The sequence below is a fragment of the Zonotrichia albicollis genome, chromosome 11, assembly GCF_047830755.1.
Source record: "Zonotrichia albicollis isolate bZonAlb1 chromosome 11, bZonAlb1.hap1, whole genome shotgun sequence".
In the NCBI taxonomy this organism is placed as follows: Eukaryota; Metazoa; Chordata; class Aves; order Passeriformes; family Passerellidae; genus Zonotrichia; species Zonotrichia albicollis.
This window is the reverse complement of record NC_133829.1, coordinates 612,064-638,443: the sequence shown is the minus strand read 5'-3', so window position 1 is coordinate 638,443 and position 26,380 is coordinate 612,064. Positions and strand designations below refer to the sequence as shown.

At 51.0% G+C, this 26,380-nt stretch overlaps 1 protein-coding gene across 1 annotated transcript in view; it reads right to left on the bottom strand.

Moving 5' to 3' along the window:
• Nucleotides 1–25,973, bottom strand: part of CTDSPL2 (CTD small phosphatase like 2) — a 29,962-nt gene extending 3,989 nt beyond the window's left edge. The window contains exons 1-10 of the mRNA XM_074549060.1: nt 25,832–25,973; nt 9,351–9,559; nt 7,713–7,851; nt 6,600–6,749; nt 5,911–6,123; nt 4,380–4,458; nt 3,995–4,106; nt 3,072–3,158; nt 1,756–1,818; nt 1,057–1,136 (exon numbers count right to left, since the gene is read on the bottom strand). Coding sequence (XP_074405161.1) covers nt 1,057–1,136; nt 1,756–1,818; nt 3,072–3,158; nt 3,995–4,106; nt 4,380–4,458; nt 5,911–6,123; nt 6,600–6,749; nt 7,713–7,851; nt 9,351–9,542 — 1,115 coding nt within the window. The 5' untranslated portion in view covers nt 9,543–9,559; nt 25,832–25,973. The remainder of the gene's footprint in view (nt 1–1,056; nt 1,137–1,755; nt 1,819–3,071; nt 3,159–3,994; nt 4,107–4,379; nt 4,459–5,910; nt 6,124–6,599; nt 6,750–7,712; nt 7,852–9,350; nt 9,560–25,831) is intronic.
• Between the last annotated feature and the right edge of the window lie 407 nt (nt 25,974–26,380).

Genomic DNA, 26,380 nt, shown 5'->3' with positions numbered 1-26,380 from the left:
GCACCATCCTCTGGGTGTGCCCACAGGGAGGGCTTCCCTGGCATGGAGGCACCATCCTCTGGGTGTGCCCACAGGGAGGGCTTCCCTGGCATGGAGGCACCATCCTCTGGGTGTGCCCACCAAGGAGGGCTCCCCTGGCATGGAGGCACCATCCTCTGGGTGTGCCCACCAAGGAGGGCTCCCCTGGCATGGAGGCACCATCTTGGGGTGTGCCCACCAAGGAGGGCTTCCCTGGCATGGAGGCACCATCCTCTGAGTGTGCCCACAGGGAGGGCTTCCCTGGCATGGAGGCACCATCCTGGGGTGTGCCCACCAAGGAGGGCTCCCCTGGCATGGAGGCACCATCCTCTGGGTGTGCCCACCAAGGAGGGCTTCCCTGGCATGGAGGCACCATCCTCTGGGTGTGCCTACCAGAGAGGCCTTCCCTGGCATGGAGGCACCATCCTGGGGTGTGCCCACCAAGGGGGGCTTCCCTGGCATGGACACATGGACACAGGGAAAGCCCTGAGCAGAAAATCAGTTTGGGTCCATTGACAGGTACAGTCCCCCTGCCAGGTGACAGTGACAGAATCTCACGCTTGGAATTTCCTTCTGCCTATCCAGTAAAAGCCAAACACTTCCCAACAAAGATCACTACTGAGAAATGAAAAACCAAACAGCTCCAACACAAAACCAGCAGACAAATGATTTTGTGATTGAATGAGAATGAAAAGGATGCTGACTGTAAAAGCTATACAAGTCACAATTTATAATAAATAACTCAAGTTATTAAGTTTATAAGCAATCAGGCACTCATTTAATTTCCTTTATTTGCAGTGGGTATTCCAGAGCACAGTTTTGATCCCCAAGAGGACATTTCCCACGAGCCAGCCTAACAGAGACTGAGCAGGGACAGGTTTTGGCCTGGAGGTATTTTAGCACAAGGCACCAATTCCATCACTTCAGTCCATTTTTCCCCCTCTCTTAGCCCAGGCAAACCCCAAGGGATCAGTCAGAGACACTGCAGTAAGTGGGCAGGCACAGGACTCGTTGTTCACAACATTATTCTGGTTTTACCTGACCAGCTGCTTTTTGGGGTCCAGGATGTTCAACAACTTGTCTGCATACACCTTCTTAGAAGCAGTAAACAGAATAATCTGGGGATTGGAGGGGAAAAAAGTCACCGCTGGAGGTACAAGGAAGTGGATACACTTTAAAAATGACATTCAAAGGTGGTCGTGGGAAATGAAGTTGTAGAAAAATTTTAAAGTTTGATAGAATGTTCTTATAGCATGTATTTGTATGTAAACTGAGATAAGAAATGTTGACAGAAATGTTATGGAATAGGATAGATATTGTTGAGAGAGAAATGGAATCAGAAGTAAGTTTCAAAAGGTGGTTTTGTAAATAGGATTAGATATTTTGGAGAAATAGAATTATGAAAGATGTATTGTAGTAAGATTTATGAGTGAGGGGTAATTTTAGATTATTGGTTCTAAGGTATTCATAACATGGCGTGGGTAAAGTTGATAGGTTAAGAAATGTGCATAGTGTATTGTAATTAGGAAATAGTTGGTTTGTGATTGTAATGGTGTGAATTATAACATTTGTATTATTTCACTTTTTATATGAGATTAAGAATAGAACGAAAGTTTAAAAAATGTTTTTAGTTGGGTTATAAAAGGGTTTGATCTGATAAATTGGTGTTAAGTGTGGGAAAGAAGGGTCTGACAGTTGGGAAGTGCCAAAGGGAGAGCTGCAGCGTGCCAGCCTTACCTCGTAGATCTGGGACATGCGCTCCAGGAACTCGCGGAAGAACGGCCTTAGCCGCACGTACACCTGCGCGGAGAGGGGCTTCAGCAAGGGGGCAGCTTCCAGCCCCCCAGCACCACACAGAGGGGCTTCAGCAAGGGGGCAGCTTCACACACAGAGGGGCTTCAGCAAGGGGCACCTTCCAGCCCCCCAGCACCACACAGAGGAGCTTCAGCAAGGGGGCACCTTCCAGCCCCCCAGCACCACACAGAGGAGCTTCAGCAAGGGGCAGCTTCACACACAGAGGGGCTTCAGCAAGGGGGCAGCTTCCAGCCCCTCCAGGGTGAGCATCACACACAGAGGGGCTTCAGCAAGGGGCAGCTTCCAGCCCCCCAGCACCACACAGAGGGGCTTCAGCAACGGGGCAGCTTCCAGCCCCCTCCAGGATCAGCACCACAGAGGGGCTTCAGCAAGGGGGCACCTTCCAGTCCCCCCCAGGGTAAGCACCACCCAGAAAGGCTTCAGCATCCTGCACCCTCCCACGACCCTGCCCACAGGGTCAGCATCCCAAACAAACAAACAAACAAACAGCAAGGATCAGGGTCCTGTGTAGCAGCACCCCAGGGACACCAATGCTCCAGCAGCTCCCAGCCTGAGCAGCTCAGAGGGAGCAGTAACACACTGACAGCAGCCTGAACATTCTCATGGAAAACTGGGTGGAATCAGGAAAAAAATGAATAAAATACAGATGTTGGACAAGCTCTGTGTTATAAAAATGAAACTGGTTGCTTTGACCAAACACCCTGACTTGGCTCTCACCAGCAGGGCAGCACCAGCTCAAGCCCTGGACACAAGAAATAAATCCTCTTCTGAATAACCACCCACAACTACCTGAGGCTGGGGATGTCAGAGTGATTTAAAAAAGTCTCCAGCTGTTTGTACAATTCCATAAACTCAAGCACCAGCAGCACAGAACTGCACACAGAGCAGCCATTCCCTGTAAGCTGTGGAGTCACAAGAGCCCCAGGCAGGAGGGCTCTGCCTCCCTGACTCCAGCACAGGATTTGGGCTCACAGGAGGAGCTGAAAGGGGAACAGCTTCAGTGAATACACAATTTCCTGCCAGATCTGACACCACATCACCACACAGGTGTAAATGCCAGGCTGCTGCTTCTCCCTCTTCCAACAAGCTGAGAACAACTGCACACAGCAAGGAATCCCACAAAACAAAATCAGAAAGTTTGTGTTTCTCTATTTACCTGGTAAACAAGCTGAGAACAACTGCACACAGCAAGGGATCCCACAAAACAAAATCAAAAAAGTTTGTGTTTCTCTATTTACCTGGTAAATGACATCTTGAAAAAGAACTGGAAAAGTGAGTGCAGCATCTTCTAATTCATTTAGACTACAGTGCACTAATGTTTCATCCTAGAGAAAAAGTTACATAAAAGAAAGAAAAGAGTGTGAAAAAACAATGTGGAAAATAGAAGTAGTTTTCTGCATTTTTTGTTCATTTTAAAGCAGGTTTATTTAGAATGGAAATTGGACTTTCATGCAAGTGCTGTCAAGATTGAAGAAAATTCTAAGGATGAATTAAACATTTCATTATTCTTGTAATTTTTTAAAATTTTCAGTAAAACTGTGTGCTGGGGGTGTAGTTATAAACAGACATGTTATTTTTCAGAGACATTTATCTCTCATTCAGTTCCAGCCTGTATCTTTCAGTGTGAACAATCCACCCATCCCTGTGATCACAGGGATGCTGCTCAAAAAAACCACACCACCATTAACAGGGCCTGAAACAACCTTCAAAACAGAGACACTGAAACAAACCATCATAAAGACAAATATATCATACAGAGTATTTCAAAAAGTGGATTTGTGCCCCTTAAGAATGTTCTAAAAAGTAAAAGTTTAATTTTTCATCAGTGTTGATGAAAGGCACTTGTAACTGAATTTTCCTATATATTCCATCTCATTTTTCCCATCTTGGATTTAGGAAAGCTTTATGGGGACAGATAAATGTTTGAGATGTTAAAACTGTAATGCCTTCCTTTTTTAAAAAAAGCAGGATGTAAGTATTTGACAAACGCAGCTCACATTCTATTCCTACCACAATTAATTCTTTTTCAACTATTTTTAACTAAAATTATGCAACATTCAGCAGTCTTTGTTTAAAGCAAGCATAACTGATTTCCACAATGAACAAAATAAGGGAAATGCTCCATTCCCCTGCTCTGGTTCGTGTTTATAAAGGTATTTACCAAGTCTAGAACTAATGAGAACTCTGGTGTGCTTCTGGTTTTCAGTGGGAGAGCTGGTTTCCTGTTCAGCTGCTCTTCTGTTAGTGGGGGGACATGTTTGATGAAATAGTATCTGAAAAGAAAACAGATTTTGCTATAAAAATGTACACTATTGAACTGCAATGTTGTAGCCCAACTTAATATTTGAAATATTTAAGGTACCAGAAGTAAGTATTTTAAATTGAAATAAACCCCACATGAGCATACACATTTTTTTTTAATTTAAGCTCAGAGCTTTTGGAGTTCGTTATCATAACATGAAAATGATCCAATTTAAACAGAAGTATCTTAATTCAACACCCCAAATGATGAATTTACTATTTCCAGCAGAAACACTGGCACTTACGGATCAAAGACTTCCCAGTCCTCTTCATAGGTGGCTTCTGCATGAGCTGATGAGTAGCCACTGTCTGGAGATACTGGTGCTGAAATTCAACGAAAATGACCAAAACAAAAAATAAAACAAAAAACCACAAGAGCTGGTCTTATTAGTGCAGTTCCTTAAAGTGACATTTGCACTCGAGACTCGGGGCAGGAAAAGAGGGGCACAGTGTCCCTGCAGCCCCTGCTCAGAGGTCACATCCACCCTAAGGCAAAGCTGCTCATCCAGGACAGCCTGGAGGCTCTGGGGAGGGTTCAGCTCAGGATCTGGTGCTGCCCATGCACACAGAAGCTGAACTTTTGTCAAAAAAAAGATGTTGTCTTCTGAAGATAATATGGAAAATGAATGGAGGATCTGTGTGTTTCTCATTTACCACGTGCTTCTAATGCAAGACATCAAAATGTAGCAAACATCTTTGGAGATCAGCAAGTCCAGAGTGTGCAAGTTCAGTGTTAATAGCAATTCCTTTCCTCTGGAATCTCTGCTTCCACGGGAAGAAGAGTTACGAGGCCACCTGAGTTACAGCAGGAACAGCTAAGTCCTGCCAAAACTGTGTCTTTGGTGCCCAAACCAGATCTGCCTACCAACCACAAAAATCAGTATTAACACTGTCTGCACGCTCCGAGGTGGACTGAGAGCCGCTGCTGAGGCGCTGGATTCCCTGGGATCAGCCCTTCCCTGTCCTGTGGTACAGGCACTGTCCCTGTTCCTGTCCCTTACCCAGGGACAGGTGGGACACGAGTCCCTGCTGAGGCGCTGTCCCCCCAGGAGCCCCGTGTTCCCCCAGCATCACTGTGTCCCCCAGGACCACTGTGACCCCCCAGGATCCCCGTGTCCCTCAGGATTACCATGTCCCCCAGGATCACCATTTTCCCCCCAGGATCCTCGTGTCCCCCCAGGATCACGGTGTCCCCCAGGATCCCTGTGCCCCTCAGGACCATTGTGTCCCCCCAGGATCCCCGTGTCCCCCAGGATCCCCGTGTCCCCCAGGATCACTGTGTCCCCCAGGATCCCCGTGTCCCTCAGGATCACCATGTTCCTCAGGATTACCATGTCCCCCCAGGATCCCCGTGTCCCCCCAGGATCACGGTGTCCCCCCAGGATCACTGCAACTCTCCAGGATCCCCGTGTCCCTCAGGATCACCATGTCCCTCAGGATTACCACGTCCCCCAGGATCCCCATGTCCCCCAGGATCCCCGTGTCCCCCCAGCATCCCTGTGTCCCCCCAGGATCCCCATATCCCCCAGGATCCCTGTGCCCCTCAGGATCACCATGTCCCCCAGGATCCCCGTGTCCCTCAGGATCCCCATGTCCCCCAGGATCCCTGTGTCCCCCCAGGATCCCTGTGTCCCCCCAGCATCCCCGTGTCCCCCCAGGATTCCCATGTCCCCCCCCAGGATCCCCATGTCCCCCAGCATCCCCATGTCCCCCAGGATCCCCGTGTCCCCCCAGCATCCCCGTGTCCCCCAGGATCCCCGTGTCCCCGTCCCTTACCGGTGAGCGGGGGCAGGTCGCGGTCCCCCGGCTCCTCGGGCTCGCCCAGGCCGTTGTTGAGGGCCCTGCCCTGGCCGGGCTGCGCGGGGAAGGCGGCGCCGTTGGTGGAGGTGGCCGTGCTCGTGGTGATCTCGTCCACCTGCTCCATGTCCAGCTGCTTCACGATCTCCTCAGCCTCCACGGCCTGGCCCGGCGAGTCGGAGCCCGACGTTCCTGGGGCACATTGCAAACAAACACCCTTACCTGGGGCACATTGCAAACACCCTTACCTGGGGCTGAGCTCACTCACTCACTACAAACCACACACACACACACCGAGTCTCAGAATAAATAAAGATACCTGCACAGATTCACGCCACAAAAGTAAGAACCAAACTGAAGACCATGACAATGACTTTAAAACACGTCTGGGACAAGGAATGTAATCCCTTTGTTTTTCCTTCTCCCTATTTTCTTTTTTAATGAAAGGTGCACCAATAAATGCACCCATGAAAGAAATGTTCTAATGCTTGTAAGCTTCTTTCACTAACCACCAACCCATCCAAGACCAAAGGAGCCTTTTTGCCTGCCAGCAGTAACTCTTGGTTTGTAAGCCAGAATGAAAAGTGTACTGTCACTCAAAGCAGCTATTTCATACAAAACTCTATCACTCTCAGCTTTAAGGTATTGGCTTTTTGAATAATACTCACCATTTTTATTTGCTGGTGAAAAAAAATTGAAAACAGGAGAAAATATGGTTCCCAGTAACGTTGTTCGCGGGGGACTGCCTGTGGTGGGGTTATCTTCCAATTTTCCATTTTGCTTTACGTGTTGGTTCGTCATCTCATAACTTCCAGCTTCTAGAAAAGAAAAAATATGAGTTTTAACACCACCCAGCTGGGCTTCAGGTGCCTCTGTTCTTTTATGGCCAGCATTTGCATTCTAGGGGTGTACTCTTGTTCATGGCTCAGCTGGGTCCATGAGAGTCAGCAGCTTCCTACCAGCACAAACCTAAAATGCCCATTCTCAACACCCTCAGAAGCTCCTGTGCAGATGGGGCAGCAGCAGAGTGGAGATCCTGGCAGCGATTCGGTGGAGGCAGCCCGGAGCTGCCAGTGCCAGCACTCCACTAGAGGGAGGCACCAGAAAGGGTCACAACTGCCTGGCTGAGCCTGCAGCTGCTCCAGAGCCCCGAGTTTGGAGTTTGTTCCTCTCCACACACACACACGGGCACAGCCACAGCTTGGGAGGGAGGGAATTGTCAGTTGTGATCACAGATAACACAGGACAGAATTAAATGAACATCCACGTTCCACATCTGACATGTGACAAGGGTGATCTCTCATGCCACAACTCAAATCCTCATCTCACAGCTCTGACAGAAACCTGTGTGTGTTTGACAAGAGCTTTCACCATCTAATGATGCCTGCTTACTTCCACAAAAGTCAGGAGCTGGGAGGTCATGTTTCCCTCTTATTTGTGAGAAAAAACAGAAGAGCTAAATCAAATTATAATGGGACTTTCAGAACAATAATTAAAAACAACAAAAAAAAGTTAAATTAGCTGCAAAGCAGCAGCAGCTGCTGATCCAAACGGTTCTCACAGATACACAGTGAAAGGTGGAAGTGTTGCTCACCCTGGAAATTGTGTTTGGCTGTGATCAGCTCAGCCCTGTTCTCCCTGCAGGCAGCCAGAGGGGCAAGCAGGGCGCTGGGTCAGTGCCCAGCTGGAGGGGCAGAGCTGCCCTGTCCTGCAATGCCCCACAGTGCCCTGCCCTGCAGTGCCCCACAGTGCCCACATTGCCCTGCCCTGCCATCACCCACCTCCATTGAGCTGACTTTTCCGCCGCACGCGTGACAGCTGTTTGTTGGGCTTCTCTCCTGCCTGGGGCGTGGAGGTGATCAAGTTGTTATCGATATCCCGCTCAATCCGACTCCTCTTGGGGGGATTTTCTCTTTCTTCCTTAAAATACAAAAGAGGGGAGAAACAAACGTGCTGAGCAGTGCCTTTTGCCACGGAACAGACCAGAGAATGTCATCTCCTGGAGAGAGTTCACCAAAGATCCCTTTGCTGCTCCACTTCCAGGTGCAGAACGTGCAACAAGGGGTTGGCCAGCTGGGATCTTATGTGAGTTTAAACTAAATCAAAGTATGGCGAATCAAAACTGTACATAGAGCTGCTGTAGTAGAAATATTGTCCTTACAGCCAAGCTAAATATTCCAGTGCTGCAGAGGCTGGGAAATGCAGACAAAGCAACTAAAATTACCTGAAACTTGATTTCTCTGCCTGCTAAACACACAACAGGTGCACTGCCCAACAATGTCCAATGTGACAATCCATATGAGTACAGGGCAAAACTGAGCTGTGAAAAATCCAAGGATTCTCCTTACCTGGGAATAAGTGACTGCAGCACTCATGGCAATGAGACAGAACCAAACAGTTCTGCACATCTTCTGTGCATGGCTGTATGTGCAGGCATATGGCAGGTTTATGGCAGGTTTCTTACCCTTTTCCCCCAAAACACCTACGACAAGTCGATAAAATGTTGAAATTTTATCAGATTTTTATTTATCACAGAGCTGATCTGGGATACATTGTAAATTAGTTCTGACTTCCTGGATACTCTTCTTTCGAATCTGCAGTTACATAATGGCAGTATCTGAACCGCTGGGATGGATGGATGGATGGATGATGTGGGGTTTTTAACTGGCCTCCATCTAGAGAAAAAAAGCCAGTTTTTGAAGTAATTGCAAGGTTACATTCAGCCTTAAAAGTTTTTATATATAGATTTATATTTTTAATTTATATATGTGTATGTGTTTGTATATATATATTTTCCACCCTCGAATATCCATGCAGCACACGCAACAGGTGCTCCCATGTGCAGATCAGTAAAGCTCAGCTCTCTAGCTGCACCAAGATGTGAGATTTTGTGGTTTTCCCCAGCAAAACCTGGATGTGATGCTCCAAGCAGGGAAGTGCTCACTGCAGGAATCCCTGAGCAGCTGCATCAATTCCATGGCACTTGGATTTGTGAGGTTTGACCCTCATTGATTAAATGACTCCTGAACAATCTTGAATAAAATTGCCAGAAATAGTCAAGAAATTAATGCTTACAGACTGGCTTTTCTAAGTTGTTGGTACTGGTAATTCCTTGAGTTTGGATCCAAGGAATCGTTAAAGTAGAAATGAAAAATGTACCGCATTTATTTGACATTTTCACAAAGAAACACCAGGCAATAAAGCCTGTGATTTATTGGACTGTTGAATACACCTACAATTGACTCCTGAAGGTTTCAAAGTCAGCTTTACCTGACACAACTCACAGGCACCTGTTGCCTTCCAACTCTTTACGTTTTGCTTCCACCACACGATTAATTCTCAACAGAACTGGATTTCAATCAAACTTGAGGAGATTACGACCCACTTGAGAGCAAAGCAGGGCCCTGCAGGCGGCGTACCTTGGGTGTGCTTCCTTTAATGAACTTTTTGATCGAAGACAAGAGGCCCGTCTCATTTTTGGGTGGCTTTCCCCCGCCGCCAGCTAAGGGCTCCTCCACCTCCGAGTGTTTCCGCTTGGCCCGCAGCGCCCGCTGCGTGTGGAGCTGGTTGGACTGCTGGGAAGCTTTCCGTGTCCTCAGCCTCATCTTCATGGGTACCACATGGAAAGCTGCACAGGGAAAAGGGGAAAAATCCCTCATGAGGGAACGTGGTAAAGCTGCAGCTCCCGAATCTCAAGGGTGATGTGAGGCCGGTGGTGCTCCCGGTGCATGGCACGCTCCAGCACGGAGCTGTGTGCTCAGGAGGGCACCACGCTGCCAGGGGGACAAACTGTGGAACCTGCCATGGGCACAGCACCCAGCACATCCATGGGTACAGCACTGGGCCTGGCACAGCCCTGGTACAGCACCCAGCACATCCATGGTACAGCACTGGGCCTGGCACAGCCTTGGTACAGCACCCAGCACATCCATGGTACAGCACTGGGCCTGGCACAGCCCTGGTACAGCACCCAGCACATCCATGGGTACAGCACCCAGCACATCCATGGTACAGCACCCAGTACATCCATGGGTACAGCACTGAGCCTGGCACAGCCCTGGTACAGCACCCAGCACATCCATGGTACAGCACTGACCTGGCACAGCCCTGGTACAGCACCCAGCACATCAGTGAGCCTGGCACAGCCCTGGTACAGCACCCAGCACATCCATGGTACAGCCCTGGGCCTGGCACAGCCTTGGTACAGCACCCAGCACATCCATGGTACAGCACTGGGCCTGGCACTGCCCTGGTACAGCACCCAGCACATCCATGGTACAGCACTGGGCCTGGCACAGCCTTGGTACAGCACCCAGCACATCCATGGTACAGCACTGAGCCTGGCACTGCCCTGGTACAGCACCCAGCACATCAGTGAGCCTGGCACAGCCCTGGTACAGCACCCACCACATCCATGGTACAGCCCTGGGCCTGGCACAGCCTTGGTACAGCACTGGGCCTGGCACTGCCCTGGTACAGCACCCAGCACATCCATGGTACAGCCCTGGGCCTGGCACAGCCCTGGTACAGCACCCAGCACATCAGTGAGCCTGGCACAGCCCTGGTACAGCACCCAGCACATCCATGGTACAGCACTGAGCCTGGCACAGCCCTGGTACAGCACCCAGCACATCCATGGTACAGCACTGAGCCTGGCACAGCGCTGGTACAGCACCCAGCACACCCATGGGTACAGCACTGAGCCTGGCATATCCATGGGTACAGCACCCAGCACACCCATGGGTACAGCACTGAGCCTGGCATATCCATGGGTACAGCACCCAGCACATCCATGGGTACAGCACTGAGCCTGGCACAGCCCTGGTACAGCACCCAGCCCATCAGTGAGCCTGGCACAGCCCTGGTACAGCTGGCACAGGCAGGAAACCCCGACCTGCTCAGAATGACAGGGCTGTCCAGGGCAGAAAGCACCTCTCAGGTCACGGAGTCCAAGCCGAGAACAATGACACCTTGTCAAGCAGCAGGGTGTCACCTGCCCTGATGAAAGCACTGATTGTAGGGTGCCTGTTGTCTCCAGCTCCAAATGACTGGACTCTGTGACCCAGGAAGTTCCTTCCTCTCTCTGTTCCTCAAACCCCTCCACTGCAAGTCTCCACATTAAACTTGGGCTGAGGCACAAATGTGAATTCCTGCTGAGTGCTCACAGCAGGAATCAGGAGCCTGTGCACTCAGGGGTGAGGACAGGGCAGCTCTGCAGAGGAACCCAAACTGAGCTCCAGCAGAGCTGAGTCTGGGAACCACACCAGACCTTGGGAACACTCCTGCAACGGCAGCATCCATTAAAGGCCATTCCAGGGAATGCATCCCATTTATCTCCAGCCTCCAAGTGGGCTGCTGGTACTGTCACACCCAATGTCACTGTTCTCTGGGCTGGGGACGTGCCCTCTGCAGCTGCCTGGAGCTGGGCTGCGTTCAAGGGGACTCCTCCTGATTAAAATCATGCTTATGATGGATCAGGGGCAGAAAAATGAAGTAGCAAGAAATCCATCTGAGGTGCAATGCACAGAAATAAAGTAATTTGCCTTTCCTAGCTGAAATCATGACAAATCCCAGATTTTTATAGAAAATTGTACACTTATCATTATAGGAATCAGTGCCTGCCTTTCTGGAGTCCGTTTAGTGTAGATCTGATTGCTGCACAGACAGAATAAACATAGCATTTAACATGTAAGTTGCCTTTCTGGAGTCCATTTAGTGTGGATGTGATTGCTGCAGAGACAGAATAAACAATCTGCAACATTTAGCATACAGGCACTGTCACAACAGGTATGCTGCTCAGGAAAAGGCAATGGTGGCACTGGGTGAGTCACAGACAGGGAAACACCGATAATGTTTTTGAAAACCTGTTACACAGCAGTGTTTGTTCCCAGGTCAGTCTCAGTCTCACACAAGGTGCTGCAGCTAACGAGGAATGACCCGAGCACTGACACTGCTGCCAGGCTTAGCAAGGGAAGCGCCCTGTGGGTATTGCCAAGGGTGAAACACGGTGTTACACAGAATTACTGATGGAATATTCACTGGAACCGCCAGCAAACACGGGGCTCATTTCCCACAGGGCCGTGCTCAGCCCTTCCATCAGCGGCCAGCTCAGTCAGACTGTCCCCAGCACTGCAAGGCCACCACTGTGCCAGGGGCCACATCCACAGGGCTGGTAAATCTCTGCAGGGTCCCCAGCACTGCCCTGGGCAGCTGTGCCACGGCTGGACAGCCCTTTCCATGATGAAACTTTCCTTGATATCCACCCTGAGCCTCCCTTGGCCCAGTTCCCTCTCCTCCTGTCCCTGTTCCCAGCCTGATCCCCCGGCTGTGCCCTCCTGGCAGGAGCTGTGCAGAGCCACAGGGTCCCCCCGAGCCTCCTGTGCTCCAGGCTGAGCCCTTCCCAGCTCCCTCAGCAGCTCCTCACAGGATTTATGGTTCAGACCCTTCCCCAGCTCCGTTCCCTCGTCTGGACACGCTCCAACACCTCAGTGGCCTCGCTCCTGCTCCCTCCTCATTTCTTTCCCACACTTACTTCAGCTCCTGTCTCCTCCTCATAGACCTGAGCAGCTCACCGAGATAACAGGGGAAATCCCTTCATTTTTACACCACCAAGCCAGTCTATAAGGGGAGCCAGGGAGCATCTGAGCAATGCAACGGAGTGTCCGTGCCACAGCTGGACATCCCCCAGCCGTGGGGACGCTGGACAGCTGGACAGGACAGAGCCAAGGCCAGCAGCAGGGAGTTTCAGGGGGCTCCTCTGGCAGAGCACTCGCTGTGCTGCAGCCTGAGCTCAGGAGCAGCCCCTCACCCTGTGTGTGGGGCCACGGCACACGGAACAGAGCCCGCGGCCTCTGTGACCTGCCCGTGATGTCATGGAACCATGAGAACACCCAGCCCAACGGCCCCAGCATGCAGGGCCACCCCAGCCCCTGTCCCCCAGTGCTGCATGCACAGGGCTGTTCAACCCCTCCAGGGATGGGGACCCCAGCACTGCCTGGGCAGCTGTGCCAGGGCTGCACAACTCCCAGTGCAGAAATATTCCTTAACATCCCCCCTGAGCTGCCCTGGCCCAGCCTGGGGCCGTTCCCCCTCCTCCTGTCCCTGTTCCCAGTCCAGCCCGGCTGTGCCCTCCTGGCAGGAGCTGTGCAGAGCCACAAGGGCCCCTGAGCCTCCTTTGCTCCAGGCTGAGCCCTGCCCAGCTCCTCAGGGACTCTCCAGCCCCTGCCCAGCTCCCTCAGCCTCTCCTGGGGCTCCGTTCCCTGTCCTGCACGCATTCCAGCCCTTCCAGGTCTCTCTTTTTGGGAGGAGCCCAGAGCTGCCCCCAGCCCTGGAGCTGCCCCAGCAGTGCCACCTCAGGGCACGGGCACTGCCCTGGGCTCCACTGACCACACGAAACAAATGTGTGTAAAAAGGAGTTAAAACTGTAAAACACGGAAAGGAGACAGACACTAGTGAAATTCCAACGTGGGAATGAAAGTATCACTTCAAATTTGTTATGCTATAAGTTGCCTGATTTGTCTAGAACTGAAACAAATATCAGTGGGACAAAGGATGAATCAATTAAATACTTGTCAGTGGTGAGGACACATTTGTGCAGCAGGGAAACGCTCAGCTCCTCAGTGCAGCCCTGACAGGGACTCCTTTGGCTCACTGCTCATGCTGGGTATCAAGCCTGGGGTTATAAATATCTCTAATGGACTTAGCAACAGGTACCTACAATCCTCTCAGAGACTGGAGTTTGCTTTCCTAGCCCTGGATCCAGATGGGAGGAGAGTTTTTATTGAATTATAGTGGTAGTTCTCTCCTGAACCAGTCTACAAAACTTAATGCAGTCCAAACAATCAAGTCTAAACATGCAGGAGAATTTCCTTCCTCAGACCTGCAGGATCTGGATTCCCCCAGCATGTGCCATCCCTGACGGGTGACCAAGGACCTGAGCCCAGGCTGGCACTGCCATCTCCACTGTGCCAGGGTGTTTGCTCAGGAAAATCAGCTCCCAAAACCTCTCCTCAATTACTTCTACACTTACAATAAACCCAGAAAGAGTGGGGGGAAAAAGGGAAAAACCTTGTTCTTCAAGAGAGAATTACACAGCAAAGAAGGACTAAAAGGAATATCCACTCAATAATTTGTGGGACAGGAAAATAAAATGTAGGAGCTCTTTAAAAGCAGCAGCCGAAGGAGCTATGGCTGCAATAAATTCCATTTTCCTGAGTTCACACACACCAAGTGTCAGGCTCCCTACCTTGACAATACTGTTGTTATTCCAGGGCCCAGGTACACTGTACTTACAGGAAAGAAATTCCTGTGAATGACTCATGTTTCAAACTGAGAGCACACCTCCACGGGATCTGCACTTAGGGACGGTTTATTTCCCACCACGTATGACACTGCTGTTTTCTCTGCTTTCCCCCAAACTATTAAAAGGAAAATTAGGTGAGGCACATCTAATTACTGGGGCTTTCTAATACAGGAAAAGGTTGAAGATGGTAAAAGAACAATGGTGAAGAACAACAGGCAGAGATAAGGGACAAGAAAATTCAAAACTCTGGTGTTGAACAAATTCTCCATTCAGTTTGGCACTCAGGAATAACACCGAGCTGCCACCACAGAAATCAATCCATCCCAAGCCTCCACGCCACAGCGTGGTGTGCCCCCAAAGCCAAGGGCAAGGGTGGGCAGCCAAACCTGCACCCACACAGGCCCCAGAGCCCCTCTCACACCTCAAGGAAATACTCCTTGTTAGCTCAAGACACTGAGACTCTTCCCCTTCAATGACTCTTGGCCTTTTTTAACCAACTTACTCTCCTTCCCTAGAAAATTACAGCCATTTCATGTCACCCCAGCAGATGTATTTCATGTTTTCCAATGTACTGCACTACTTGTCACTCTTCTCCAATCTTTAGGTGTGTTTTTCTGCCACTGCAGAACTGAGAGAGCAATAAACCAGGAAAGCCTGACTCAAAGCAGTCTGGAAGTGATGCTAGTCTGGGGTAGGTGAAAGCAAAATGAAAAGGCACTGATTTATTAAAATATCAAATCACCCAGTACGTACTATTCAGATGCTGGTGCTGGGTTATGAAATCTGGATAAATGTATAAAGCAAGCACAAGTTCCACCAAAACAACAGTAAGGAATTACAGCTATCAAAGGCACCTCTAAATTCTCCCTGTTTCACTGAAAGCCCATTTTCTGCTCCTTCCCACCTTCCAGGGCACCAAATCACTTCCATCTGAAACAAAATCCTGCTTGAAATCCTTGCTCTTCAGTCTCCCTGCTCAAACCCTGGTCCCTCAGCACACCTACCTTGTGCTCACTTCTGCTCTCCCAAAGTCTGAGTATCTCCCCTAAAACAAACCCATCCTCAGAAGGATTTGCCAAAGAAGGACGGCAGCTTTTTATAACTGGCCTCAACAGAAAATAGATCTTCTGTTCCCTTCTTTTTCTGCCCTAGCCATCATATTTCTGTTTTGCCATTGCTTTGCTAGTGAGGCTTTGTTTTGATTATACCAAATGCATTTGGAACTGAAAGTTTATTTCCTCCCAGCCAAGATATTTTTCCCTTTGCACTGAGGGTACACGCCGGTAATTAATTCAGGCTTTCCAGTTTGTGTCACACTAAGCAAGGAGCAAACTTGGAGAACTGGGGTAAGCAAAGCTCAGAGCAAACCCCAAAAGCTGCTGCAGAAAGAAGGGCCTATTTGCAGCCTCTGGTGCTGCCCAGATGAGAATTTCACATCAGCACCCCCAGATCTTGTGGGGCTCCCGAGAGGCTGGGAGAGGAAGGTTTGCAGAGCTGGAGCTGGGGACGAGCAGGAACGGATTCCACGGGAGCAGCACCGCTCCCGTTGGGGCTCTGGCAGGGCCCAGCTGTCCTCAGGCTCTCGGGACATTTAATCCACGCTGCCAGCACACAGGGAGCCTATTTATGGAAGTCGAGTCCCTCTGTCAGAAGCCGTGGCATGGACAGGTTGCAAACACTTCCTGAACACAACCGGGATGTGGTCTGAGCACAAAACAATCCCGAGGGGTTCCCTGTGCTAATTGTTCAGCTCACCCACACCCGTTACCTTTTCGTTACAAACCCACCAGAAGCAGCAGATCAATGAGCCTGAGTAAGGCTGGGCTGGACTATGGGAGCCGTGGAGCAGCTCCTGTGTTTGTGAGGGGAATCTGGGAATTTCTGCATGGTCTGCACAGCAGCAGAGCTGCCTTTTGCTCAGCTTCACAAAACCCAATCCTGCTCCACTCCACCTGAATGCTCCCGGGGATCACAGCCACAATCGTGCATCCCACAGCACCTTGTCAGGCTGCTATCTTTTAAAGGGACAGATAAGGGCTCTGGCTGCTCCTTTGGCCTCAAAAATAGCAGACTATTTTTATTGCAGGATAAGGACTCTTTAAATGATAATATGATTCTCATTGCCCGGGCAAACACCTTCCTTGGTACACTGAACGCCTTCAGAGCCTTTCACAAGAGGTTAAACTCTGCTCTCCCCTTTGCACGGGGCTGCTTTCATGCTCTCCCCGCACCTGGCTTCCCTGATTTACAATAAAATATCAGCCAACTCTGTTGTTAAAATGGGGAAAACTCCAACACAGTCAGGATTCCAGACAAAATTTAAACGAATCATTTTCCCTTATGAATACATGCTGAATTAATACTGACTCTTTCATAGCCCATCCTGGCTTCTTTCCTGCATGGAAAACTTCATTCTTACAAAATTGCAAATCTGAGATTAATTTGTGCCTGTACCTGAGTTAAGACTGACATGAAAATAAGTTCTAAAGGTTTAACAGCTGTACTCACTTGTGAGTGATACTGTGTTTTTACCCTGAAAATATAATACTGAGACATGATGAACTTTAAACTTATCCAGTCCCAAACACTTGCCTGAAATGAATTTCAGGGACCTGTCTGATTCTGTCACAATGAAGCTATTTTGTACATTTTATTTCATTCTCTTTTTTTACTCCCTGTTTTATTTTGGGTGAAAAATCCACAAGAAAAAAAAAAAAAAGAAAAAACAACAACAAGCCTTGTTGCCTACTCAATGGAAAGTTATAGGAAGTTTCTGCTCAATATTCCAATAATACAAAGTATAATAAGCACAAGCTACCAATGACAACAGAAATTCTGTAGGGTAAAACTGCCCTGCATCCACACTGTAATGTTTCCAGTCGATTTCACCCTGAATTTCACTTATTTCTCTCACAAGACAGTCAGCTCCTGGTTGGTCTAATGTCTCTCTGTCACTCTGAAATGCACAACATGCAATGAAATAAAACAAAACTTTCTGGCTGTGCAGTGGCAGCTCTGGCTCTGCTGAGTGAGGAGAAGGTGCCTGGCTGTGCCCTGCTTTGGCAAGTTCTGTCTGACCACAGACACGTGGAAATCTGCATTCAGTGAGCACAGCAGCTGAAAATCTGTGCTGGGGGATCCTGAACCACAGAAATCAGCAGGAACAAGAAATGCTGGCACCACCTGGGAGCTTCCACAGTTGTTGGGTTTGTTTCCAGCCATTCCCCAGCATCAGGAGTGAGCCTGCCTCTGATCAGAAACCCCTACAATGGAGAAAGCACCAAGCCATGCTCCAAAGCAGCACAAGTGGTTAATTTATCACACTGCAAAGCAGCTACATCAGACTTTGGGAAAATCTACCAGATCCTGAGGAAACCTGAGTTAACTTAAATAACAAATTTCATCCAAGCTACCTCAAATACCAAAGAAATATTTGAAACAAGTTAGCTGCCACCTCTGTGCCGTGTGGTGTGTGACAGAGCACACATCACTCCTCACCAGCAGTGCAGAAGAAACAACTCAGCAAAACTGTGGGAGAGCAGAAATGTTTTACTGGAGGTGAAATGAATGCTTTCCAATTCCCATTCCTGCTTTCCCTACATCCCTTCCAGCCCCACAGCTCCTTTGTGCTGACCCTCCAGCCAGACATGTCTTCAGGCTTATTTCCACACGGGAATAAAGCATGTAACCCCTGGCAGGGAAAGGACAGTTCCAGCATGGGTTTCCTCTGCTCACTGCACTCTTTGATGGGCTCTGTCCTTCAGCACAGAAACACTGGCCAGCTCTTCCTAGAGAAAATGGGGCTTATCCAACTGCAATGTCTGTGTGTCTGTCAGTCCTCCCTGGGAAAGGCAGAGCCCATGGACCAGCATCAACCCAATGCCACAGAGGAACAAAATTTGAATATATAAATTAAGTAAATAAATATATAAATTAAATATATAACAATGAAGTCTGACATCTCTTCACCTGAATCTCTGTAGCCCATTTTTCCAACTGAGCTCCCAAAAACCTTTCTCTAAAAAAGTACCAATGAGCTTCCTAGTCCCTAAGCAACACAGCAGTAAAGGACTCTAAACCCAGTAATTGCAGTTGTTTAGGAATATTATTTTAGCTATAATGAAATCCTAAAAAGTTTCTTCCAAATCTTTAAGATCATAAAAGCACCAAGATTACACTAACTTCATTTTCTCCTGCAATCTTTGTAACTTCTGGCCTGATAAGCAAAATAAACAAGCTTTTCCAATTGTATTTAAATTGACTTAACTACAACTGCTTGGTCTTGACACAGCTCAAGGTGTCAAACTGAGGTAGGTAACTCAATCAAATATACTGCAGTTAAATCCCACATTCACAATGCCTGCAAGTACCTTGAACATTCTTGTAAATATTCTTGTAAATATTCTTGTAAATATTCTTGCATATTCTTGTAAATACTTTTTGCACACTGTTTTCCCCCTCTGAAAACAAACCTTAAACCTGCAGTTCACACTCTGCCTTGCTTTGGCAAGCCCCAACCCAGACCTGTTGCACACAGAGCTCACAAGGAGCTGGGTATTCCTCTCTGATTTGCTTTCTAAGCTCCTGACCATTGCTCCTGGTTTCCCATCTGCTCCCACAGAGCTCACAAGGAGCTGGGTATTCCTCTCTGATTTCCTCTCTGAGCTCCCAGCCATCACCCATGGGTTCCCATCTGCTCCCACAGAGCTCACAAGGAGCTGGGTATTCCTCTCTGATTTCCTCTCTGAGCTCCCAGCCATCACCCATGGGTTCCCAGCAGCTCTTACAGAGCTCACAAGGAGCTGGGTATTCCTCTCTGATTTCCTCTCTGAGCTCCTGACCATCACCTGTGGGTTCCCAGCTGCTCCCACAGGAGCAGGAGCAGGAGCCCAGCCCTCACCTGCAGGATTCCCCTCCAGGTGATGCACTGGAACTGGGTACCGGCATCACCCAGCAGCCCAGAGCACTGCTCCATGCAAAAAGAAGCCTCCTGGCCCTAAATGAGCTCCCCTGGGACGGTAACATGAGAGAAGCCTCCAGGATGGGGAGCAACGAGGAGCGGTGCTGTTACAGCCTGTGCAAGGGAACTGGAGGGTGAAGCAAGGACACAGGACAGGGGCCAGCTGTCACCTGGAGCAGTGACACACACAGCAGTGCCTGGATGGGAACCAGAGCACAGCACACAGAGCACCCCGAGCACACACACATTCACACACACACACTCACACACACTGTGTCACTGAGCACAGCACACACAGCACCCCAAGTGCACACACACACAAACACACACACACACACACACACTGTGTCACGGAGCACAGCACACACACACTCACACACACACACACACACTCACACACACACACACACTGTGTCACGGAGCACAGCACACACAGCACCCCAAGTGCACACACACACACACACACACACACTGTGTCACGGAGCACAGCACACACACACACACATACACACACTCACACTGTGTCACTGAGCCCAGCACCCCAAGCGCACACACACACACACTCACACACTGTGTCACTGAGCACAGCACACACACACACACACACACTCACACACAATGTGTCACTGAGCACAGCACACACACACTCACACACACACACTGTGTCACTGAGCACAGCGCACACACACACACACACACTCACACACACACTGTGTCACTGAGCACAGCACACACACACACTCACACACACTCACACACAATGTGTCACTGAGCACAGCACACACACACTCACACACACACACACACTGTGTCACTGAGCCCAGCACCCCAAGCGCACACACACACACTCACACACTGTGTCACTGAGCACAGCACACACACACACTCACACACACACTGTGTCACTGAGCACAGCGCACACACACACACTCACACACTCACACTCACACTCACACACACACACTCACACTGTGTCACTGAGCACAGCACACACAGCACCCCAAGTGCACACACACACAAACACACACACACACACTCACACTGTGTCAAGGAGCACAGCACACACACACACACTCACACACTCACACTGTGTCACTGAGCACAGCGCACACAGCACCCTGAGCACACACACTCACACACTCACACACTGTGTCACTGAGCACAGCACACTCACACACTCACACACTCACACTGTGTCACTGAGCCCAGCACACACACACTCACACTCACACAGTGTCACTGAGCCCAGCACACACACACTCACACACACACACTGTCACTGAGCACAGCACACACAGCACCCCGAGCACACACACTCACATTCACACACACTCACACACAATGTGTCACTGAGCACAGCACACACACACACACTCACACTCACACTGTGTCACTGAGCCACTGGGCACCCCGAGCCCTGCCCAGCCCAAGGGAACCCGTGCCAGGCTGGGCCCAGGCCGAGAGCCTCGCAGGCAGTGCCAGCTGTGCAGCAGGGAAGGGAAGGGAAGGAGGGGATGCTGCTGCTCCCCAGCCAGGCCGAGAGGCTCCCGGGGGCTCCCCTCCAGCCAGGCTGCTGCTGTGGGCCCGGGAAGCCCTTGTGGTACGGCCTCAGCCTCAGATTGAATTACCTCCCTTCCACTAATTAGCACCTCCTAAAGTGCACGGTGAATCAAAGCAGTCGCGGGTTAGAATGGCCTAGGGTAAACTGAGTTATGATTTACACCGAATTGGTGCAGCAAGGCCAAACTGCTCGGAACAACTGCTCTGATTTGATCAGAGTTCCTGCGACTTTATTAACTTAAATTAGCTATTCCCAAACACAGCCTAAATAAGGAGAGGATCCCGCCCTTCCCTGGGAGGCTTTGAGGATGCTAATGAGCCCTGCAGCATCAGCTGCCTGGCCCTATTCTGCTGCTAACAACACTCTTGTTTATACATATAGGGTAATTAATTTACAGGTAAGTTCTAAACCAAACGCTTTAGAGTCCTAGATTCTTTTCTCCCACTTACACCTGGAATATTGGCAATGACTAGCAGGATGTATTTTTTTATAACTATGCTCCTTTAAGTAAGTATCCATAGTTTATTTTCCAGATGCCGTGGAGTTAACAGCTCCTTTTAGTTAAACTTATTTTCATGACAGAATTATGCTTAAAATTATACTGCCGCACTAAACACTATGGGCACAGACTAGAGGTGTTTCATGCATCCTAACCAGACTCCTCACCCACCAAGAAGGAATCCTGAATTCAGACAGGTTAGGACTGCTAGGGACAATTTCTATTTCCATCATCTCTTTTCTATGTAACTCCAGCAGAAGCATCACTTGGTGAGCAGTGGATCCTTGCTGGACCCAATACAGCACAGGCACTTCCTAAATGTTGGATTTAGGGTTGTTTTTAGCAGGATGCACAGAAATCTGGCTGATGGGGCTGGACTCTGAAAACATCTCCCGTGGGGAGCTGTATCTTCAGTGTCCCGACAGAGCAGAGATCAACGTGCTGCTGAGTTAATCCTGCCCACCAGCAGCTGCACACCTCCTTCCCTGCAAACACTGACCCATCAGGCAGGGAAACTGAGGCACCAAAGGCCGCATCTCCTCAGAGCCCACACGGACCCACAGTGCTGGCAGAGGTGCAAGTGCACTGCAGGCTGTGCTCAGCTCCCTGTTTTCTTACAGCACATTGTCCTGACAAGGGTTTTCCCTGGATCACAGCATATGATGAGAGAACTTCTCATTTGAGAAGTTAAGAGCACCTTAATCAAAGTAATTACTGAAACTGATCTGATTGGGAAGTAATTTATTTAGAAAAAGTTAGGACTGCCAACTGGGAAGCTCCGACCCAACCCCTGAGCTGATTGCTTTAGATGTGGATGATTTCCCACTTAATTTTTCAAGTGCTATTGAAAATGTCTTCATCTGTGAATGTCAAATATTTATTTTTCTAAAACACTAAATAACGGCCATCTAGGCATCTCAACATGTAAACAGCATGTTAGATAGGCTTTCAAGCACCCTGGTGTATGTGGGTTTCTCTGAAGCAATCAGAGCTGCACCTCACTGGTGGCACTCCAGGGAATTCCCTGGGGACGGAGCCCTGGCAGGGCTGGCACTGCCACATCCTGCCCGGAGAGCTGCTCTTCACCAGCTGCTGACAGCTGGCTCTTCCCTCCCCGGATCCCAGCAACCATCCCATTGAACAGTCTGCCCCCGAAAATCACAACCCATCGTGGATTTGATTAATCAGCCCTGCACTTGTGCTGCGTATTTGCATTTTCTGAGGATTTAGCTGGGATGTACAAACATCGAATCACAGAATTGTAAAATGGTTTGGGTTGGAAGGGACCCTAAAGCTGATTCTGTTCCACCCCCTGCCATGGGCAGGGACACCTTGCACCATCCCAGGGTGCTCCAAACCCCATCCAGCCTGGCCTGGGACACTGCCAGGGATGCAGGGGCAGCCCCAGCTGCTCTGGGCACCTGTGCCAGGGCCTGCCCACCCTCCCAGCCAGGAATTGCTGCCCAATCTCCCATCCAGCCCTGCCCTCTGGCACTGGGAATGATTCCCTGTGTGCTGTTCCTCCAGATCCTTGTCAAGGGTCTCTCTCCATCCTTCTTGCTGGTTCCCTCAGGTCCTGGAAGGCCACAATGAGATCACCCTGAGGGTTCTCTTCTCCAGGCTGAGCAATCCCAATTCTGCCAGGCTCCCCCACAGCAGAGCTGCTCCATCCCCCTGACCACCCTGGCTGTCTCCCCTGGACTCAGCCCAACAGGTCCATGTCCCTCCTGTGCTGGGAGCAGCACCCCAGGAACTGTTCATGTACAGGAGGCAAAAACCAGTCTCCCCTTTGAAATGCACAAGAGATGCTGACAGCGATTCGGGGCCAGCAAATGAAGGGATCTCATTCAGACTTGGTCCTTTGCTTCCTGGGCTCTGAGGAGTAACAATCACATCTGATCTACTGGGAGTGAAGAATGAGAAAGGCACGTGTGGAGAGGAACACTGCTGAGGAATTACAGAGTGAGGATGCAGGATAATCTCAGTGGTCCTGCCCCGACATCACCAAAGTCCAAAACCCAGCACACATGGGAACTGCCTTCCCTAGAGAGACCTGGCTGAAAGCACTCGGATGGGGCACAACTTGGACACCCACAACCTGGAAAAGGCACTTTTAGGGTTGTTTGATTACTTATCCAGCTGTGACCCTGAAATGATCACAGTGATGCTCTGGAACCCCAAGGCACAGTCCCAAAAGGGCAAGAAGTCTCAAGCTCCTCTCAGAGCACACACATGTCTAGAAATACACAGGGATTTTAAATTTATGTCAAATTCCAGCCCTACTTCATGCATCCTGCTTTTCTAGACTCCCAGAATGGCGGAGGTAGGAAGGGAACTCCGGAGTTTCTCTTGTGCAATCCCCCTGCTCAAGCTTTTCTTGCAAGTTCTCGCCAAAATAGTTCAGCCTGATTTTCAGAATGGTTTTTACGAAAACGTGCAAGTGCCCCAAGCTGTTCTTCCCCTTACACCCGTGGAAAAGTTTCTTCCACAGGAATGAAAAATGTGCACAGAAATATGTCAAAAGAGCATATGTGATTCCCAAAGTCTCCTGCAAGCACGATTTCTGCTGGTGTCACCTCACGGCATTACAAGAGATCAAAGAGGAGCCAATGCAGTATGGAAAAACTTGGGAAGGTGAAGACTCAGTTTCCTTTTGAATTCTGACAACTTTTCCTGGTTTTTTAACTGCTCAATGCTACCGAGGCTCTGACAGTGTCACATCCTTGTGCTGGGCAATCAGCACCCTGGAAGGGGTGCAAGGCTGGGGATGGAAAATCACCTTTCAATTATGACATGCACGCACGGCCCCAGCATACGTGGAATGTTTACATCCATAGAAAAACGATCCAACTGTCCCATTCAATCTCCAGCGCAGACTGACAGGGGAATTTTAGTTTAATAAAGAACTTTGATGGAACAGGAATGTCAGCTTTGGTGCACGCTGCACTGACTGGAACAGGATCAAAACTAAGTTCCACACGATGTTTTCAGGGGAAAAGAGGAGAATGTTTCATGGAATTTAAGTCGGGATTTGGCTTGCATCCTAGAACATATATCTTGTTATGAAAACTGCTGAAACACTTTTAAGTGGGCAAGCCATAAGTGTCCTTGGAGCTCTCCAGTCAACTGGAAGTCACACAGGCAGAACCTCCTAAAGTAGAAAAGCCTGAAATTGGGAGGGGGGGGTGAGGGAGGGGCAAGTAATCTTGGAATCCTATCTGTTATCCAGAACGGCTCCCTTGTGCCTACAGCATGAAGTAGTTACAACTTGTTTTCTGCTATTGTCACAGATCCAGGACGTTACTCTGGCTAAATCATAATCTCTTCCTGCCTCAGTTCATCCATGTGCAAACCTGGCTGCTAACTCTTACCTTAATGTGTCATGGGGCTTAATTAATAACACTTAGGTCTTTTAAGTCCTCTACAAACATTAACTACTTCTTGTAACAACTCTCCAAGGTATTATTATCTCCATTTTACTCATGGAGAAACGGCAAAAGAGGTTGTCACTTGCCCAAGGCAACACAGTAATAGTTATACTTAGAGATCCTCTTCACGGGCTACTCTAACAGTGGAAACACATCAACAAAGGCAAAGACCACAACGACAAACTCCAAGTTACTTTTCAAAGTGCACCATAAGCATCTGGAAGGCGATGGAAAATCCCTCCCAGAAACAATAGGCTTGGGACCAGGAGCAGCATCACAACTGTCACCACAGAGAACGAAGCTCCCTGGACGGACCCAGGCGTGAGCTCACCCAAACAGCCTGACACAAACAGCCAGACCTGTCCTCTCGAGCGCTCTTAAGTACCATAAAATTGAGCAACAGGCTCGTACAGTGCTCTCCAGTAACACCGAGCGAGCAGATAATCAATGTGGTATGCAGCATGCTAATTCCTTCCGCCGCGTTGCCAGCAGGGACCGGCAATGCCAGTAACGGCCCCGGACGGCGGGGGTCCCGCACGGTGCCGGCGCGGCCGCCGCCCCCGCCCCCGCCGCTCGCGGCGACAAAGTTGGTGTCCCCCGCGCCCCGCGGCGCTGCCATCCCCGGAGCCGCCGCCTGAGCCCTGCCCGGGCAGCGGAGCGCGGGGCGGCCGCCCCCGCCGAGCCCGTCCCGCTGCCCCCGGGGCCGCTGACAGGCGCGTCCGGCGCTGCCGCCCCGGCGGCGACAACACGGGCAGCAACAGGCGCGTCCTGCGCGGGACCCGCGCGGGCACGGCCCGCGATGCGCCCGCAGCGCTGCGGCTCCGGCCCGGCCCCGGGGCGCGGGACGGGCCGGCCGGGCGGGACCCGCCGCAGGCCTCGGCCTGGAGGGGCGGGCGGGGGGTGTCAGGCGGGGTGACACCGCTCCGCCGCTGCCCGCGGCAGGGCCGGCCCGCCAGGGCTGCGGCCGGGGCTCGCCCGGGGCTCCGCGGCGGCCGCGGGGGGCGAGCGGGGGGGACGCGGCGTGTCGGCGGGCGGCGGGCCCGCGGCGGGCAGGCCCCGAGGGGACATCCCGCCGGTCACTCGGAGCGGCCACCCCGCGCCCCCACCTGATCCCGGGCTGGGACCCGCGCGGCTCCGCCGCGTCACTCACCTGCGGGAGCGGGGGCCGGGGAGCGGCGCCGCGGGGCCGCGCTGCGGACGGGCGGGCGGCCGGGCGGACGGAGGGGGCGGGCGGCGGCGGCGGGTCCGCGCTCCGGGCGCTCGGCGCTCAGCGCTCAGTCGCCATTTCCCGCCTACCGACCCGCTGCACCGCACCGAGGGACCCGGATGGCAGCGGGGCCGCCGCGCAGGCGCGCCCGGCCGGGGGAGGGGGCCGGGCCGGGGCAGGCCGGGAAGGAGGGAACGGGGCCTGGCGCGGCGGCGGCGCCGGGGCCGGCGGCAGCGGGACCGGCCGCGGGACGGAGAGCAGCGCCCGCGGTGCCCCGGCGGAGGAGGCGCGGCCGCTCCGGTGTCCTGGCGCCGGGCCGGGCCGGGCCGGGCCGGGAGGTGAGGGGAGAAGGGAGAGAGGGAGCTCTGAGGAGACCGCGGGGCGCGAGCGGGGCGGGGGGCGAGCGGCGAGCGGGAGCGAGTCCCGGCCCTGCCCTGCCCTGCCCGCGGCCCTTCCGGCGCTCCCCGGAGCAGCAGCGGCAGCGCCGGGCAG